This window comes from Lissotriton helveticus, chromosome 10, assembly GCF_964261635.1.
Source record: "Lissotriton helveticus chromosome 10, aLisHel1.1, whole genome shotgun sequence".
NCBI classification, from domain to species: Eukaryota; Metazoa; Chordata; class Amphibia; order Caudata; family Salamandridae; genus Lissotriton; species Lissotriton helveticus.
This window is the reverse complement of record NC_136071.1, coordinates 993,029,537-993,050,330: the sequence shown is the minus strand read 5'-3', so window position 1 is coordinate 993,050,330 and position 20,794 is coordinate 993,029,537. Positions and strand designations below refer to the sequence as shown.

General features: G+C 43.0%; 1 protein-coding gene across 9 annotated transcripts in view; it reads left to right on the top strand.

Moving 5' to 3' along the window:
- The window catches only part of LOC144784710 (ATP-dependent translocase ABCB1-like), a 1,064,270-nt gene that overhangs the window by 522,475 nt on the left and 521,001 nt on the right, over positions 1 to 20,794 (top strand). For all 9 annotated transcript variants that reach the window (XM_078663665.1, XM_078663668.1, XM_078663666.1 and 6 more), the window contains one exon: positions 8,044 to 8,214. In XM_078663665.1, coding sequence (XP_078519791.1) covers positions 8,044 to 8,214 — 171 coding nt within the window. The remainder of the gene's footprint in view (positions 1 to 8,043; positions 8,215 to 20,794) is intronic.

Sequence of the window (20,794 nt, the reverse complement as noted above, 5' to 3'; positions counted from 1 at the left end):
AATTAATTAAATTAATTACAAAAACGATCTTTTTAACAACTATCTTTTTAAAAACGACATTAAACACATTAATGTTTTTAAAATCGATATTACTTACCTTAAATTGATATGCTTAACCACAATGTTCTTGCTGTCGATATTTCTGACCCATGATATTAATGGAGTGAATTGAATTTGAAGTGAACAGAAAATCCACAAATTTTCACAGGAACATCTAAAAATCCACTGGCTGAATTTCCTTTACAGGGGCATAGGGAGAAAAGTTGGCCTAATGGCTAGGGCGGTCGACCTCGAATCTTGGGACCCAGGTTCGAGTCTTGGCAATGATGCTGAACATGCTGTGATTCCGGGCAAATCACTTAATCTCCCCGTGCCTATCAAAAATGAATGTCTCCTCATGTAATGCAACAGGTGCCATGTAAAGTGCTCCGATACCGGGTCAAGTTCGCGCTATATGAAACTCCGTAAAACAATTTAAAAAAAATTGTATTCTTGAGAAAAGTATTCCACTAAGTTCTCATCCCTATTTCGAGTTCCTCTAGAAAAATGGATTTTCAGTTTTTTTCACACTCCATATCAGGTCCTTTTTTTTTATAGAAACGTAATGAGCAGTGTGATCAACCTGAAACTTGTTCAGAGGTTTCAAAAATTCCATTAGGTGCATTTTGTGGGTCATTAATGGAGTTAGACCATAACTATTGACACTCGGCTGAATCTCAAATATAAGGTGGATTTTTAGAGCACTGCTTGTCACCCCTGAGGGTATCCAGATGCTCTATTGGTGACTGTAGGTGTGTGGTGAGTCGGGGCATGAATACAGGAAGTCTTGATGCTGAGGGAAATTGTCAGGTGGGTTAGTTGAGTGAAGCCGGTATGCAGGTCTCAAATTGTATAGTGACTTAAATGTGTGTGTGAGAAGTGTGAGAAGTTTGAACTGGCAGCTCTTCTAGGTGGGGAGTGGAGCTCTCTGAGGATTCGTGTGGTTGGCATGGGATGTCAAATATGTATCTGGCAGTGGCATTTTGGAAGGCTTGAAGTCTGTGAAAGAGAGACACATTTCATCTGCGTGTCTAGGGTGGGATCTGCAATTAATCAAGCACGTCCTTATAGGTGGGTGTGACTCTGAGTCCAGTCAGTGGGGTAAGGGTTTAGAGATGGAACAGAGATGTATTGCAGGGAATGAGACACAGGAGAGTATTGGCAGATGTGACAATCTGGTAGTGGGAGAGACCCCATGCAGGCCAGTTTTGAAGGTATGCTCACAGTCCCTGATCTTCATATTAAATAATTGTGCCTAGGACCAGTGGATGCGAGCACCGGGAGAGCCACGGACAGCATGGCTGGCGCTGGCCGCAGTCCTGATGCGGACCGGTGCAAACCGGCTTGCCGTAGGTGCGCCGGCTGCCCGCTGTCCAGACGCGGACGGGCACAGACGGGCTTGCCTTAGGCATGCCGGCTGTGCGCGTCCGCTGCGTGGCCACGCTGCAGCCCCGTTTAAATTTATTGCCATGAGTGGGAAAAAGCTAGTCTGCTGCCCCACAATGCTCCTGCTTCAGCCCCCACATTGATTTCTGGAATGGGAGGGTCAGGAGGGAGAACCTGCCCCGATCGTGTGGAAAATGTCCCCGAGAAATGCCCAGATTCAAATTCAATCACAGTGAGTTGCGATGTGCATGAAACAAATATATATACAGTTTAAAAGCCACAGATTTAAAGAGTTTAAAAGGTTTAAAATAATGTCCCTGCAACTACAGCAGTCTGTCAATAGTTGCTGAATACTTCTGGGTTTAATTAAATTTTTTTGAGGGCCGTGATTTTGGCATGTTTCTAGCTATCTGTTCCAGCTTTCTTGAGTGTTTCGAGGGAGCTGTTGATGATGGAGATGAGTACAGTGCTTAATGTGGCCAGGTGGTAGATATGGTGGGGGCAGGGATCTGTGGGAGCCCCTGAGTGGATTGTCTTCATATAATGTTGCAGTTTCCTTGAGGGATAGAGGGGTACCGGCTGTCAGTTGGTAGTCTTTGGGTCATGAGGTTAGTAGGCTGGGAAGGTTGATGGGTGGTGGAGATTCGAAGTTGCTGTAGATTTTGGGATTTTTTTCTTAGAACTTGGAGAGGGTGTTGCAGAGTTCTTGTGTAGGGGTGATGGTTTGGGTCCTGCCTGTTGGGTTGGTGAATTCCTTGAAAATGGCAAAAGATTCCTTGCAGTTGTTGGAGCTAGATTAAATTATCTGGGTCCGAGTCTTTTTCTTGGCCTATTTTACTTGATGGTGATAGTGTCTGAGTATGAGTATAGCCATGTAGGTGTTTCTTCCTGTGGTTCCTTGGGTGGTTCAACATTTTCTTTTGAGTAGTTTGCAAAGTCTCTTGGATACTCTGAGGTCAGCATTGGACCTGCTAGCTTGTTCTTTTAAATTTGGTGTTTTTCAAGGGCGCCAGGGTTTTGGCACAGGTGGTTGTTAGAAATGGGGGTCTCTAGTTGGCAATGGCTGGTGCCACTGTCCAAATAGGGACACTTCTTCCTAAGTCAGGGCAAGAGGGCCACCCCCTTTGATAACCCCTGTCCAACCCTGTGGCAACGTAGCACGAGCAGTTAGGCCTATCTCAGTGGCAGTGTGTGAAGCGTTTATGACCACGTACAATAAGGCCTTAATGGCACCACAAAAGGACTAGGGGTGGGCGTAATTTGCGTAGTCGCACTACGCAAAATTCAGTGAAACGGTAAAAAATCTCTGCGAACACACAGAAATTCCCCGAACATGCGGAATTGCTTGTTCGCAATGCTTGTTTCCTATTCGCCATCTCTGTTTGCGTGCTCGGGGAGAAATATCTTGCGAACACGCATTTTGAGAACGCAAACAAGCAAAAAATTCCACGAAGTCGCGGAATGCTGAATTTTGGGCAATTCCGTGTTCTCCGCGGAATGCGAAATGACCCAAATTACCCAAATTCCGCGAGCGGAACGAAATTTGCTGCCCAGGCCTAAAAAGGACACAACTCAGGTATAGAAAAATAATATCTTTATCTAACACTTTAACTCAAAACTCTCAAAGCATTTCAACAACTACAATTCACGACAACCTGTAGGGACTCAAAAAGCAAGACAATAATGTATTTACCAAAGCAGGGCATGGACTGAGTTCAGGGCCGGGGCCTACGCGACCCGTTCGCACCAGATACCTGTTGTTGAAAGGGGAAACAGCACGCAGCTTCTCGAAGAAGCAGAGACAATGACAGGCGGATTCCCATCAACCACAAGTCCTGGGGGCTGAGGTCCGCAGCGTGCACCCACAATGATTCGGGAATTCAGGGACAGGTGGGCGCTCAGCGGCAGCAGCACGTGGTGGTGACTGGTGGGGGCAATGACTCTCGTCGTGCAGCTCCGTGGTGGGTGCACAGTGGCAACAGCTCTCTCCTAGCTGCTGCGGCCCACGAACGGTAGCGACACTCCTTAACAAGGGTGAACCAGGTGTGGGCACACAGCGGCAGCAGCTCTCCCTCAGCTGCGGGGGCCCACAGGACAAATCCCAAGGATGCCAAGTTGGCAAAGGTGTGAGCGTTCAGCGGCCACAGCTCTCTCTTAGCTGCGGCGACCCATGGGACAAGTCATGATGATGCAAAATAGCAAAGGTGTGGGCACTCAGCGGCGACAGCTCTCTCTTGGCTGCAGTGGCCAATGGGGCAAGTCACGATGATATAAAGTAGCAAAGGGCGTGAGCACTCAGCGGCTACGGCTCTCTCTTGACTGCTGCGGCCCATGGAGCAAATCTCTATGATACAAAGTAGCAAAGGGTGTGGGCACTCAGCGGCCATGGCTCTCTCTTGGCTGCGGCGGCCCATGGGGAAAATCTTGATGAGGCAAAGTAGCAATGGGTGTGGGCACTCAGCGGCTACAGCTCTCTCTTGGCTGCTGCAGCCCACAGGGCAAATCACAATGATGCAAGTAGCAATGGGTGCGGCACTCATCGGCCACAGCTTTCTCAAGGCTGCCGCGGCCCATGGGACAAATCACAATAATGCAGAGTCGTCAAGGGTAACGGGCACTCAGTGGTAGCAGCGCTCTCTCAGCTGCGGTGGCCCACGCAACAGAGAATGGTCTCGACCAGGCTAGCACAATTGTTGACGCTCAGCAGCTGCAGCTTTCACTTAGTTGCAGCGGTTCACACAAGTTCAGCGAAGGGCTCAAAGGTGCAGACTTCGGTGGTCTCTCGGCTGCGGCAGATCCCTCTCAGTGGCAGCGGCCCACACGGATCCAGCAGAAGAGTTGAAGGTGCAGATTTAGGCAGGCCTCGGCGGCGGCAGCTCTCTCTAGCTGCAACGGCCCACACAGGTTTAGGCAAAGGTGCAAAGCTTCGAGTTAGGTGGGCTCTCAGCGGCGGCAGCTCTCTCTTAGCTGCAGAGGCTTACACAGTTTTAGCAAAAGATGCAAAGATTCAGAGTTAGGCGGGCTCTCAGTGGCGGCAGCTCTCTTTTAGCTGCAGCGGCCCACACAGGTTTAGCAAAAGATGCAGAGGTTCAGAGTTAGGCGGGCTCTCAGCGGCGGCAGCTCTCTCCTAGCTGTAGAGGCCCGCACAGGTTTGGCAAAAGATGCAAAGGTTCCCAGTCCACGTTCCTCACAGTAGAACTAAAGGCTCCGGATTACTCGACGGAGGCCTCACCTGCAAGTAGAATTCCTCGCACAGGAATTCCAACAGCTGAGGGTGTGAAGTCTAATGTCCCTGAGATCTCCGCAGGAGGCGCTCTCGATTTTAGGCCCTCGGGTAGTTTCTTCGGCAAGCTTGGTGATAGTTTCAATGTCCTTTCCTCTGTTCGCTCGAACAGAATTTCATCTTGACATCCAGTTTTTGTTCCCTAAGGTCGCAAATCACTGACTCTAGTCAGAACCGTGTCGGTGGGGTGGGGTAGCACTTGCTTTATGAGGTGACATCCTGCCCTTTCAGAATGAGGGGGTCTACTATCAGACACCCAGTGGGAGGTGGAGCCATCATTCACCTTGCCAGGCACGGCCCTGCTCAGATCAAAGAGTCACCGCTCCCCACGCTCTGAATACTGATCTCTCTCTCCAGCCAGGTCTGACCCAGCTGGCCTTGCTGCTCCAAAACCAGACGGCCAATACACACACTTGCAACAGTCAGCAGTAAAGCTTTAGGCTGGAAACTACCCCATTTTCAGGAAAGGCATTTCAAAACATGCGATATATTAACGGTCCTTACTACAAGGTGGCGCTCAATGTCTCGAGCATACACATATCAAACTCGAAGTTCCTATCGGGTTCCTAGGGCCGATAGGGTGATAGAAAGTAATCCTTAACGAACAGGCTACACAGATGTAGACATTAGGGTGATCCTTATTCACACATTCAATTATATACAGGGAGCAAACAGTCATTTGTATACAGGGAGCATTCGCGCTGTGGCCCTGATTAGCAGTAGCACGGAGCCCAGAACATCTACATCCAGCCAACATACAAGACAGGAAGAGTAGAGAGGAAGGGAGACCCACGCCAATGATGCCAGGTCTAACAGTGGTGATCTAGTTCTTGAAGTTGTTTGTGTCATTGATGAGGTTGTTGGTGGGGTCTGGGTGGTTTAGTTGGAAGAAGCTGAGCCATTCCATTTCTGTAACTTTCTTCCAGCAGCAGCTTGGGGTGCTTCTAGAGTCCCTAGGGGTGGTTGGTGGACATGTTATGTGGAAGTGGATGAAGGAGTTGTCCATACATGTGATTGGAACCGTGTGGCTGACTCTAACCTTGTCACTGGAGGAGAAGATGGGGTCCAGGGTGTATCTGGCAATGTGGGTAGGGGCTTGTATGAGATGGATGAGGCTGATATTCTGTAGACTTTTGAGCAGATCTGTGATGTTAAAGTCTTTGTGGTCATTGGATGAAAGTTGAGATCACCTAGTAGTATGAAGTCTTTGCTACTTATAGCGAGGGGTGCAATGAGGTTAGTGCGGATGTTGCTGCAGTGGGTGTGAGGTCCTGGATGCTGGTAGGCGAGTGTGCAGTTCTGTCCCTCTGAAGCTTGAAGTGCATGTGTTCTATAAAATCGGATTCTGGGTCAGTGTATGAGGTACACTTAATGGTGTCTCTGTGAATAATGCACACTTCTCCTGTTAGTTTATGGGGTCAGACCTCGTAAAGGATTTTGTATCCAGGAGGGATGATTGCGGCGATGTCCAATGCCGATGTGGCTATGAGCCAAGTTTCAGTAAAGAAGCAGAGGTCCAGTGCATTGGAGTCAATGAGGTCCCACATCTTGATGGAGTGGTTGCTGAGTAAGCTTATGTTGAGAAGCATGCATGTGAGTGAGTGGTACTGTGTGAGTGTGGGTCTTGAGTTCTGACTTGGTGAGGGCTGCAATGTGTGTGTGGGTGGTAGGAGGGGCAATGTGAGTAGACAAAGGGGCCCACCGTGGATTGTAGTGTGGCTTGGCAGCAGCATTCATAGCAGCATCCAGGGTTGAGCAGGTGGTTTCCATCAGTGGTGTAGATGTGGGAGGTATTTGGACTACGATACCAGAGAACAGTCCAGGTGCAGACGGTTCTAAAGAGCTTGCCTATCCCACATCTTTGGCGTTGAGGATGTGCTGCGGCCTCCATTAAGTAGGGCTTAGTGAATTGGTGGAACCTGGGTTGGTGCTGGGTGGGCTTAGTAAGAGCAGGAAAGTCCAGTGGGAGCGACAAGGTGGGACAAAGCGATCAGCAGAGCAAGCAGGGGGCCAAAAAGTGACAGAAATTACCTAGGTGCAAAACAGAGCAATAAGAGGAGCAAAAGATGGAAAGGGGGCACTTTAGAAGAACAAAGAATGCAAAAAGGAGCAGTAAAACATAGACAGGGTAGATATAACACATGGCTCGAACAAGAAAGATCAGTTACCAAGTCGGGGACAGAACGAGCAGCTAACAAGAAAAACAGCAGGAAACAGACACCAACATGAGTCAGAAGGGCAAGGCAGGGTCAAGGTTGCACTTAAGAAGAAGAGAGATGCCTGAGTACCTACTCAATAGAGTCACACTTCTTCTTCAATTAAGTAGGGCCTTGGAGAGTGAGAGAAGTGCGGGGGTTGGTGGGTGGGCTCAGCTAGAGCAGAACCGTGTGGCAGGGAGAGTGGGAAGGTTTGGTGGGAACAGCAAGGCAGGAAAAAGCAATCGGCTGAACAAGTCAGGGGCAACAACTGACAGAAGAGACCAAGATGCAAAACCGAGCAGTAAGAGGAGCAAAGGATGCAAAAGGAGTAGTTAGGAGGAACATAGGATGCAAAAAGGAGCACCTAAATAGAAATATGGGGCAGATAGAACAGACTAGAAAGATTTGTTACTGAGTCTGGGTAGAGTGAGCAGCCAACAAGAAAAACAGCAAGAGACAGACACCAACATGAGCCAGAAGAGCAGGGGGAGGTCAAGGTCATACTGAAGCAGAAGAGAGATACATGAGTACCTACCCTCAAACCTCCACAAACTGTGATGAAGAAATCAAAGCCATAATTTAAGAAAATTAAATCACATTTACTATTATTAAATAATGTAGTAGGATTTAATTGAAAAACAATTATTTAAAAAGAAGACCGATAGACAAGGAAATATAGTTATTATCTTCTCATTTTATAACTTCTAGAAAATGGAGTTCTAGGCAAAAAGATGCACATGGAAATGTATATCTTATAAATGAGCTATGTTGTATATCAATTCATCTTAACTTTAGTGTTTCTATTTATTAGAAACCAATATAATATAATGTAAGATATCGCCTTGTTTTGGTTTTAGTGAAAACTGTAAGGTGAAACTTGTTTTGGGATGGGAACTGATGCCAATTGTGGAACACTCATGCACAAAATGATCATTGCATTGTCCACACACTTTCTATAATATGAGTTCACACTTTTTCAACATCAATGACTTGGCTAACAATTATTTTCTTAAAATAATGTTGATGAGAGGTAATGACCTGGGATAGATATTGTGAAGTTGAAATATCCTTTCTTCCTCAGAAGAAAAGTAAGCATATATATTTGCCTATATAATATGTTTGTTATATTTTTTTAAGAAATTTAACACAACAGTTGGTGAAAGAGGGGCTCAACTAAGTGGAGGGCAAAAACAAAGAATTGCAATTGCTCGTGCCCTAGCAAGGAACCCGAAGATTCTATTGTTGGATGAAGCAACATCTGCACTGGATACTCAGAGTGAAGCTGTGGTGCAAGAAGCTCTGGATAAGGTAAGGGTCACCCTTATCAATAATATTGTCATGAACTCATGTGTTTGTTCCTTTGAATTCAAAATTACATGATGAATTTCGTTTGAATTTGTTTTTGTTATATTGCTTTTGTGAGGCAATATTAAATGGGAACCTTTGAATTATTTGTATAATATGTGAGATGATGAGTATGATGTTCATAATAATGATGCTAATGATAATAACGATGATGTTTATAGCAATAATAACAATAATAACTTACTTTTATTTAGAACCTCTAAAAACATTTCCATAATTTCTAAGTGCTGAAAAAATATAGCTCCTACTACTAACTAATATATTGGTACTCAGTTAAACATTGTGGTACCTCAAATGGGTAAATAGGAAAGTAACATCTCATTAGGGCTAAACATAGCCCCGGATATTTCCTTGATGGATGCTCAATTAACACTGACTAGGATGTCATGGTCTGTGAAAATGTCTATCACTTCAAAACAACATAGATTAATTTTCCCCCCAGAATTTTATATAGTATCAAATAGAGAAAGGATTACTCATTAGCAATTCTCTTTGGGGAATCTCAGGGATCCTTAATTTGGCATCATATTGGATTAATAAAACTTAATTTATATCTTTTATATGGCAAATTTAGTCTAGTAAGAGAGAGCAATAGACTGGGATGAAAGAGTGTATCAGAATTGTTGTAAACACACCGGGGGTTGGAATGCAAAGTGTGTGTTTAGAAAATCTTTTCTTGGCTAAAGGTAACATTTCTGCTGCAAGCCCTGTAAGTGATTCAACCTGGAAGATCATTGTAAATGTATTGCTGAAATAGAAGATAAATATTTTAAATGCATCTTAAAATGAGAATTTGTTTGCCAGCGAAACCAACCCGAGCTGTGTGAAGAAACAGATTGAGAAATGTATGAAGAGCATGCATTACATTTCACTTACTGTAATTTAAAAGAAACACTTGCAATACAGAAACACGTATTTTAATTTAGTTTAATTTTGAAAATGAAAATTTAAGTACAAGCGTAGGTTATTTTTATGTTAGCTAGCATGATGCATCCTCTGCTGATAGAAAACATACCCTAATGTACGTTTTTTCCTCAGCTGCATCATTAATCAATATGGAGTGTAGGGAGGCAGGGACCAATGTAAAGATGAGTGAATCCAGTAAAGTATTCAAGTAAGCTTTATCGAAGAGAAGCAGGTACACCTTATCCACTCCAGCTTCTCTCTTCAACTGACTGCAGTCTTACCATTCTGGAATCTAGCTGCAGTGCATCATCCCGTCACCATGGTATCAGGAAGATGCACTTCACCCAAGATACCACATCTTCCCTCTATACAATAAACACACAAATGAAGTAAAAAGCATAAATGAAGTAATAAGTAATAAGCATAAATGAAGTAATTACCATATCCCCACATCTCCCTCTTGGATCAAGAACAAAAACAATGAATAACAACATGTACAAGGATTCTTAATAAGTACTAAAAAAACCTTAAAGTGAAAAGAAATGAAATAAATCAAAGAAAATTGTGAATTTTACATTACATAACTCCTAAAACGAACGGGAACCTTCACCTGTCTACCCAAATGTGTAGTGTGACTGTGCAGGTGGTACTAACATATTGGCTGAAGGAACGTCATCTAAACCCTTCTGTTCAGTACCAAAATTTATGACCTAATCCCACATCCATTCCATAGATGGTGAATGTTCACTATTATCTTTAGTAAAGGAAAAATTCCCTTTACATTTTGCCATTCTGTTGTGGTGCCAAATCTTGTTGACACTCAACTTAGCAGACGTTGAGTAAAGCTCCATTACCTGCATAGGAGCAGGGAATTTACTTTTACCTTTCTTAACTTTAGTACCAAGTTTGATTCTTACCCAATCACCGACTTGAAGTTCAGCCTCTTTAGTAGAGTGTTTCTTTTCAAACTCACTAATATGAGATTCATGGATTTTCCGTAACCTAGAGCGCACAAGGGCAGGGGACCACTTTCCACAAATTTTCTTAGTGTTCCAAGTAACATTATCCTTAGTGAAGCGCTCTCTTCCTCTAAGAATTGTGAATGGACTATAGTTAGTACTTGTGGGAGTGATTCTATAAGCCCAAATAGTTTCATACAGCTCTTTTTCCTAGTTATTACCAGCACATATGGAGGCTTGAATACTCCCCATGATTACCCTGTTAAATCTCTCAACAATTCCATTCCCAGCCGGGGGATACACGGGGTTTTCATAGGAGTGACACCATTCTGGGGATACCCTCACGCAGAACCAATTTTCCTAAAAATGCAACTACTTCTCTAGTATCACACCTTTCAGTTATTTCAATCTCGGGCCACCTAGAGTAATTGTCAATGACAACGAGAATATTTTTTGCATGGCCAGAACAGTCCCCAACTGGACCAAGCCAATCAACACTTAAGTCTTCCCAGGGGTAATCTGGAATGCGTCTAAATCCAAGAGATGGTTTGAAAACACGTTGTGTTTTATCCGAATCAGCGCATATGGAACAGCCTTGAACACATTTCTCAACATCCCTGTCCAACCCTGGCCACCAATAAGATAATCTAACTCTTGATTTTAATTTGGTGATGCCTAAATGACCTTCATGGTTGATGGAAAGAATTTTGTCCTGTAAGGTATGGGGCACAATTACCCTCTCACCTCTGCATAAGTGATTGCCATCATCGATGCATAGCTCATCCTTAATCTCCCAGAATGGTCTCAACTCTTCCGCTAGATCAGATTTATTAGGCCAACCCTTTGTAACATGTTTAAAAACAGAATTTAATATTTCATCTTTAGTACAATTCTCTTCCCATTCCTTTTTAGAAATGAAAACCAGTTTTTGTCCATTGTCTTCATGAATAATAGCTACGTCATAACTCTCAAATAAATCATAGGAGTCATCTCTACCAGGTAAAGGTGATCTACTTAGGTAGTCAGCAATCAGATTTTTCTTACCAGGCAAATATTCAATGTCATAGGTGTAACCAAGTAACTTAAGACTCATTCTGGCAAGTCTTGGGGTGGCTTTTAAAATTCCCTCTGATGTGAGTATTTTTAGAAAGGGTTTATGGTCTGTGCGCAAGGTAAATCTAGTGCACCACACAAATTGCCTACATTTCCCAATTCCCCAGACAGTTGCAAGCATCTCTTTCTCTATTACAGAGAACTTTTCCTCAAGAGAAGTTAGGGAGTGAGAAGCGAACGCGATTGTCACCTCTGAACTCTCAATCCCAATTTGGGAAAAAACAGCACCTAATCCCCTCCCACTGGCGTCTTTGGTAATAATATTGTGTGCAGTGTGATCAAAAGCCTGAAGGGGAAAGGCACAAACCAGCTCTTTCCTGATGTTATCAAAATCATCTTGTAAAGCGTTGTTCCAGAAAAATTCCTGCTTGACTTTAAGTAATTGCCTAAGATTGAAGGTTTTGTTTGCAAAGTTTCTAATGAATTTTGAGTAGAACTCAACCATACCTAGAAAAGATCTAAGGTCATCTTTCATACTAGGAGTGGGGGCATTTTCAATGGCATCAACTAACTTCTTCTTCGGGAAGATACCCTTAGCGCTCACTTCATGACCTAAATAGGTTAGGGAATTCATATCAAATTTACACTTTTTTAGTTCAGCAGTTAAACCCTTACTTTCAAGTGCCTACAAAACCATGGTGAGTTTCTCATCATGTTCTTCTCTGACTTTACCCATGACTAGTATGTCATCTTGGAAATAGGTTACCCCATTGATGCTTCCCGTTTAACACTCCCAGTCATAACATCTTCTTCCCTTCGTAATATACTGCAATTAACCACTGTTGGTGATATTTAAATATAAATTTGAATTCCAGTAATCAAATCCGTGTTATGACAATAAGAACAACTCCACGAATTGTCCGAAGTAAATAACAGAGAGGATCAGCCTTCACAACAGTCATGAACTCAAAATTAAACAAAGAGTAAATGGTTTTTTTTTTTACTCACTAAGCAAAACGACTACTCAAAGGGCTTCAAAGTCCAGGCAGGTAATTCCTTCTTGTAAAATTTCTTCTTGTAAATGTAGAGAGGAGCTTCTTCTTATCACAGTTTAATAATAGCCTTGGCACAAAAAATAGGAGTTTAAAAAATATGGATAAGTCAGTAAATCCCAATTCAGGAGATATAATAAAAATTCCATGCTTGCGCAGGTCCTTAAATCCTTCTGCTTGCCATCTTCTATCCCATCCTCTGTCGCCAAAATGTAAAGATGAGCGAATCCAGTAAAGTATTCAAGTAAGCTTTATTGAAGACAAGCAGGTACACCTTATCCACTCCAGCTTCTCTCTTCAACTGACTGTAGTCCCACCATTCTGGAATATAGCTACAGTGCATCATCCCATCACCATGGTATCAGGAAGATGCACTTCAACCAAAATACCACAACCAATTAACTATTTGGGCCTACTGCAGCAAACATTGGCTGCTTATTTGAAAGACACATGCCAGATGGGAAAGAATGATGACGAATGGGGTCTTCCTTAATACAGCAATCTTTATAATTATCTCTCAGAGGGCATTACATTGAGCATTGCCAGGAGAATTGAAGACTATACCTTGACAACCTACACCATGAGATGTACACAGACTTCACTATGCATTATGATAGTGTTAAAGCATCAAATGCAGAAGCTTATATCCCTGGAATACATCCAGTGGCAGTTGGTAAGTACAACTTAGAGGGGGACAGGGAGCCCACACACACACATACACACTCACTTACACCCATGCATTCACATGCAGACATGTGCACACATACCCATTCACAACACTCACTCAGAAATACTTATAAATTCATACATACGTCCACACAACACACAGTCAATAAAACACAGCACTTACCTGCTGCAGCTCTCTGGGAGGGAAGCCTCAGAAGTGCTAGGAGGGTAGGGACTGCTGCCTCCACGTTTGAAGGGAGGCAGCAGTTCCTAACTCATCACAGAGTGGGAATGGGTCACATCGCCTGCTGACCCCACTCACTCTGTGCCGAGGAGCCAGTGATAGATACACAGGCCAGGCACTTTATCTGTTATGAGATATGCAGAAGATATCAGGTGTAACCTGTACCACACAAAAGTATAGTACTTTGCTTTACAAAGAATGCAAACTCATTAAAATGTTGCCAGCCTGTTTAACTTGAAGTCTGTAAACAGGAAGGCTGCTTTGAAGTTGGACAAACGACGTTCGAGGGACTGGTGAACCAAAATTATTCACACCACAAAAGACTTCAAATGTTCAACTTTGCCTTTTTTTAGCACTTCTTTTCAAAGGTTCATAGAGTATATGCTGGTCTGGCAGGTGTTGTTGATGAGTTATGCTCAAAACAGACTCCATGTGGCTAGTCAGAGTTTGTGCTAAATGAGATTGTGAGATGGGATTTCTTCAAGCCTGGGGGAGCACAGACTGGAGTCTATTTCTTCAGATCAAAAATGGAAAGTCACAAGAGACAAATTGTTTCAACTCACAATAAAAAAGTGACCAGCAGTAATGAATGGGTAGCACAATGTTCAGTTACTAGAGACTTGCAGCCAATCAACATGGGATTCAAAGAAAGAGCACCCTCCTTCAGCATTCTGAAAATTATTCCTATTTTAAAAGAAAACAAAAAATGTACCCCAATGGATTATTTCCTGGATTGTCCTGGACCGCTGCTTATTTTACACTGTTTCAGATTCATAGATATTATGCATTAGATGATGAAGTAGCAGTAGCGGCCCAATTTGATGAGATTTATTCAGAAGGCTATCTTCAATAGCCCAATACACAGTCATTTAGAGCAAAGTATAAGGTGCAGATCAAATTAACAGTCATTATATTATCTAAAATAGGTTAAGTGGGTATATTTCTGTCTTCTCTCTTTCTTAGACGTGGACCGAAGATCCAAAGTGGGTCTTAAAAAGGACAGTATCGAACATTCCACTGGCATGTGTCCCATGGACCTATCCCAGGTTGGCTACAAAACTTGACACTTGTTGGGTAGCTGCAGTAGAGCAACCATACATCATAGAACATATAGTTCCCTGGGTCCAGTATCAAATGATGTCTACTACCTACTACCATACGGTGTCCGTAGGTCATGAACCAAAATGTTTATGATCTATAAATTATAAAATATTGATACTGAGGGACTTTCCTGTCTCAGATTTCTGCCTACTCACTTTGGGCTTTAAAAGTTTTAGGTAATTGGAGATTATAAATTTGTTGTCATTTTCTGGAGATTGTTGCAGCCTTGAATAAGTCACTGTAGTGGCGAAACATGTGTCGGTTGCCTTTTGATGTATACTAAGTTCTCAATCAAGCTATTTGTAGAAATGTTGGACTGACTTATGGATAGCATTTGGAATAAACACTACTGAAATGTTCAGCACTATCCACCTTGTGGACTTCTGTTTATTGGACTCAGTTAAAATATTTGATATTTATGAAAGTGCTTTCAGACCATAGTGCCAACCATAGCTGCCTTTTGCACAAACAAATTAAAATCACAGTATAAAAGTTATAATTTATTCAAAACAAGACTTAACGCTTTGTGTTCTAAGATCAGGGGCTAGATAAAACTGGCCCAAAAAGACCAAGGTTTAAATCAGTAGTTCAGGGCAAACAGGCAGGACTATTCGCAGAGTGGTAATAAGCAAGATGGATACAGAAAAAAAAATCATTAATTGTTCAGAAGTTTTATACAGGTGTCCCAGCTGAGCCTTAGATATAAGCCTGCTGCCCTGGTCACAGAGCCCTTACAGTCCCTTAGTAAATATAATTCATGGCCTGCTCTGTTGCCAAGTTGCTCTTTGCATAGGATATTCTCTATCATATTGGACCTGATCTTGCTATAGTGGCTGCAAGCCAACATAAGGTGTTCCATGTCACACTGGCGTTTGTCAGAAACCTACGGGTTGTGAGTGCTTCTAATTGTATTTAGTAGCAAGCACCCCCCCACCCTGGCAGCTAAGGAAAGTGTCTTATTTCTCTGATGTTTGTTAGAAAAACAGGGTATTGTTGGGCATGTATGGATGGATGAAACAGGCCAATATGGGCAATGGTTTTTACATTGCCAAGGGCAGCCAATATTTCGATTTAAATTAGAAGATGGTGATATGCCCAACCTCGCTGCTTCCTCACAACCATTTGATCTCATAGTTGGATTTAGGCTACATGGAAACATTTCCTTTCCAGGCCACATCAACAAGGTGGGCAAATATTGAAGTCCGCCATTTCAGACCACATTTAATGGGGGCGGATTGACATTTGGACTCTTTTGAGGAGTAGTCCACATCTGCTTCCAGCAGAGCAGACGGTAAGCCTGCTGCTAATTTAAGCAATGTTTTCCAGAACTTCCTCTCAAAACCACCTACGTATTACTTTGATCTGTCAATCCCCCACACCTCTGCTACATGGGAAATTGGGCTTCCCACTTTTGCTTGGAAGATATTTTCGATGGAGCTGGATAACCTATGCCTCTGCCTATTTACTATACACAAAACTGCATTAGTAGCAGCTTCCGAGTTAGTAATTTATATATGGATTGACCATTGTAGTGTTTTGGTGATTATAGCACCTATATATTTGAAAAAAGGTTTCCTCAAAGTTTCTCTTGATTTGTGAAGAATGAACACTTCAACAGGCACTTGCTCCTACAGATCATTATTTTGGATTTATTGGTTTTAAGTGCCTGTGTGTTTGCATACAATACGTTTCTATTGCCAGGAGCTTGACCTACAGGGCTGTGGGGTTCTTTCTTTGCTATAAGGATAGTCATCTGCATACATTAAAGCATGGATCTTAAATGTTTTTGTTGATGGAACATTGGGTGATGCATTCAGAACCTCTTCATCTATACTGTTAATATAAAGAGAGAACAAAAGAGGTGCTAGAAGTCAACCTTATTTGATACCTCATTAGTCTGTAATTTCCTGCTGATGTGCCCCATTTAACTTAGTTTCACCTTGGGTGGAGGTTTCAGAGTATAACATTTGATTTAAAGACAGAAGCCCTGGCTCTATGGCTAGTATGGACAATGTTTCTCAAAGATGCTTTCTTGAGACAAGATCAAAGGAGGACAAGAAGTCTAAAAATGCCACATACAGGGCCATTTTTGTCACTGTGCTGGTCCTGTAGTTTAAGTGCAGAAAGGTAAAAATCTGGACAGCCCCTCTCTAAAACCACCTTGTATTGGTGAAGGTTGTCCGATTGCTAACCCACTCATCCAAGGTCCTCAATACTAGTTTTGAAAATGTATTGCCATCAATGTCAATTAGACTTATCGGTCTGTAAGACTTTGGGCCATTTTTTGGGCCTTTCTTGCACTGTGGGACAATAACACTATTTAGCCAAGACTTGTGGCAGCGTTGGGATATGTTGGGGCCAGGGACTTTTCCTATGTGATGACTTTTTATACCTTCCATTTTTTGTCTTTTGCGAACAATTCCAAGAGACTGGGGCTAGGCAGATTTCTTCCAGATCTGGAAGCGACACTGAGGGGGAACGACTCTTGGCACGGACCGACAGTAGCAGTAAAAATGGTACAGACGTATTTTACCCATGCTATCTCTGAAATATTGGCTTCCAGATGCTTTTTTCCTTAATCCAAGGCCTTTTTCCAATCTTTCCAATCTCCGATTCATCTTCAAGTGATGCAGAACATAGTGGTACGCCTATTGTATCAAATACCTAAATACTCATTTTGGGAGAAACTTCATTGGCTGCCAGTCCAACAACGTATAATGTATAGGGTGCTGACCCTTTCGCATCGGGCCCTTTATAATAGGGGCCTATGTACCTTAACGTGAGAATGATAGCATATAGCCAATGGAGGAATCTCTGTTCAAGTAACACAAGCTTAATTGTGGTGCCTCATTTTAAAAGGCAACCCAAGGGTGACACTTTCTGTATGGTTAAGATGGCTGGTTTATGGAACCATCTTCCTGATTATCTGATATCAATTTAAGATTAAGCTAGATTTAGGAACGAGGTGAAAACACTCCTATTCAGACAATAGCAATGACATGATGCTTGTGATTCTCTGCTTTGCTCCATCTTCTGTTACCTAAAAGTGCTGGGACACTCTTCCGAGTAGCTGTGCACTATATAAGCACTTTTCATTCATTCAGTCATTCATTTTTCCGAACCTATGACAGTCCGTGGTCCTGATCAAGATATACACTATTACCGATTGGGAACATCAGTGTTTAGTAGAGTATAGAGAATGTTGTTTCATATGACTTGCAAGCAGGCGATGATAAATGGGCTACGCTTTTCTCTTCAGCATCTATTTTTGGGAAACCATGCTGAATTGATGGAATACCACATGCTGTTTTAAGTTTGGTTAATCCCTCCTCGTCATTACCTCCTCTCCCATCTTCTAATTTAAATTACCACAAATTAAGAGAATAACTGCTAGTTTGAAATCTGCAACCTTTTTCTGTTAAGCATAGATATTTATTATTCTCAAGATAGAATTGTCTAGAAGTTGAATATCTATGTCCTTATGCAACTCTTCCCAGGTGAGAGATGATACATATACCCCTGCTCTACATGAAACCTGTAAGACACTGCTATTTCTCATTTTGTCCAACACTCTGGCCCTCTTTAAATGGTTGATCTAATCAGGGATCTCGAAAGCTGTGTTGGCTCTTGTTTCCTGGAGTATGATCATGTCGTGGGACATCATGTAACTTAAATATTCATTGTCACCCAGTTTCTGAGTGATTCGTGCAATCTTTCAGGAAATAATTTTGCAGTTATGGGTCTGGCCTCTGACCCAGCTCTAGTTAGTCCAAGTTCATGTTTTTGAGTTTTGCCTTGCTGAATGGGCCAAAGGCACAGACGTTTCAAAAGATGGACGACTACTATGGCATGCCTTTGTAATCTCCATGTCTTTATTTACTCTTTCTATGTGTGCTGCAAATTGCATCACACATAGCTAGAGGACCATGTGTCTAGAGATTGTTTTTGCGCAGGAAGATATCTTTTCCTGCACAAAAACAACTCTACTTATAATGCAGGCACCTTTGGTCTGAGTTGCACCAGCATAAGGAGAGAACAGGAATGCGTCTTATTATGTTAAATGCAGAACATTGCTTCACTTTCATGTAGTGCAGCACAGCAGGTGGCTTGCTGCGCTGTGCTGCATGAAAGTATGTTAAAAATGCCTGAATGTCTGTAGTGCGTTTGCTGATGGCAAATTCATGCCATGCATGGTAGATTAAAAGGAATTCAGGTCACCAGTGTCCTGAATATTACTTTACTTCAGGTTAGAAAGTGAGGTGAGATTTTGATTGGCTTCATAAGTGTCAATGAGAGCTGGTGGACCATTATTTTTGGGATAGTAATATGACCTAAGGTCATTTTGACTTCTGCAATATTGAACACATCTACAATCAATCTGTACCAAAACCCAGGACAAAACTATACTGAACCTCAGAAACCTGATGGTGAACAACCTTTTTCAAAATGGATGGCAAGCATTCACTGTAGATAGTACTGTCTACCATGAGCAATGACAAGGGATTAGGCAGTAACAAGGTACGAATTGTTTGGCAAATAATCTCCATAATTTAGACAGTGCCAATCTGGTCCAGAAGCTTCCCGTTTAGATGTAATATCATTATACAAAACATTTCCTTTTAAAAAGGCTGTGTGCTCCATTTCGATGCGTATACTTTGAGTATTGTTTATATAGGTTTAGACCATATCACCATTCAAAATATCTTGGGCATACAAATAAGTATTTTATTGTAAGAAAAAAGTAGGAGTGTCTATGTATATAAATGCATACCTGCTGAATCTAACAACAGTAAGCTTGGCTCCATAAGTATGATGTTTATACTCAATTGAACCTCATTTTTCTTAATGTGGATTTCCAGAATTTCCCTTCTTTAATACTTTCTTTACTGTGTAAACTGATGCATTTTATATCCATAGTTCTCACATAGTTCTCAACATGCTCGATGCAGTCATCTATGAAAACTTTGAGCCCCAACCCGCCGCTGCCAACAGCGTCAGCCTGCACACAACCACGAACACACACCCTGAACACTTGCTCACCCATTGAGACCCTCTCACAACTCAAGCCACAATCTCCATCTTGAACTCCGTGTACTCGGGAGCACCCAAAACTCCTATCTCCACCACATCTTCAACCTTGGGTGCAAGACGATTGGCAACAACCTCAAGAAATTCCTGAACACCTCCATCACCTCGTCCTCCTTTTGTGAGGATAGAAACATACTGAAGTTAAGCCCCTCCTGAAGAAAACGTCCACGGACCCAAGAGAACATAAGACCTACCAGCCCATCTCCCTGCTCCCCTTTCCAGTGAAGGTCTATGAGAAGGCAATCAACGAGCAACTCACCGAACACCTGGAACACAGCAATCTCCTGGACCACTCTCAATCCAGATTCGGAGCCACCCACAGCAACAAAACAGCCCTGATCACAACCACAGATTACATCAGAGCACTCCAGAAACAGGACGAAATGGCAGCCCTCATCATCCTGGATGTGTCAGCTGCCTTCAACACCATATCCCATCCACGGAGAGGCCCTCAAATGGATCGTCTCAAACCTCACTGGAAGAACCCAGAGAATCTGTCTCCCACAGTTCTCTTCATAACCCAAGAAGATCATCTGCAGCGTCCCCCAAGGATCACCCCTCAGCCCCACCCTCTTCAACATGTCTATGACTCCCCATGCCAACATAGTCAGATTGCATGAACTTATCATCTCCTATGCCGACAACACCCAATTCTTCCGCTGGCTGTCAGAAGACCCCTCCACAGCCAGAGCCAAACTTCCAAAGATGAATGTTGAATGTCACCAACTGCATGATGGACAACTGTTTCAAGCTCAGCATGGACATCACGGAAATCCTCATCTTTGGGAACAACACCTCATCATGGAACATTGCATGTTTGCATGTGGAACTCACCCCATCCCCCGCCCGATAGACCATGCCCACCACCTCGGCATCATCTTGGACAATAAGGTATCTATGAAGAAACAGGTAAACACAATCTCATCCTCCTGCTCCACACCCTACGCATGCTCTGCAAGATCTTCAGGTGGCACCCAGTCAACACGAGAAGGACAGTCACACAGGCCCGGGTCACCAGCAGGCTGCACTACGTCAAAACACTATATGTAGGATTCACCGCACAACTCCTAAAGAGACTACAGACAATACAAAACGCAGCAGCCTGACTCATCCTCGAACCTCCCAAGATAAACCCACATCATACCTCACCTCAAGAAGCTATACTGGCACCTGATCCAGAAAAGATGCCAGTTCAATATGTTGACCGATGCATACGAAGCCTTGCACAATAAGGGACAAGCATATATCAACAAACGCATGAACTTCCACCAAACAACTAGACACCTACGATCTGTCTCCCTCTTTCACGCAGAAACTCCCTGGGTCCGCCTAGGCAACAGTGGAGGATGTTCCTTCTCACCCTAATGTCCAAAGCATGGAACAACCTTCCCTTGCACCTCAGGACCACCCCATCACTCCAGCAATTCAGGAAAAACCTCAAAACATGTCTCTTT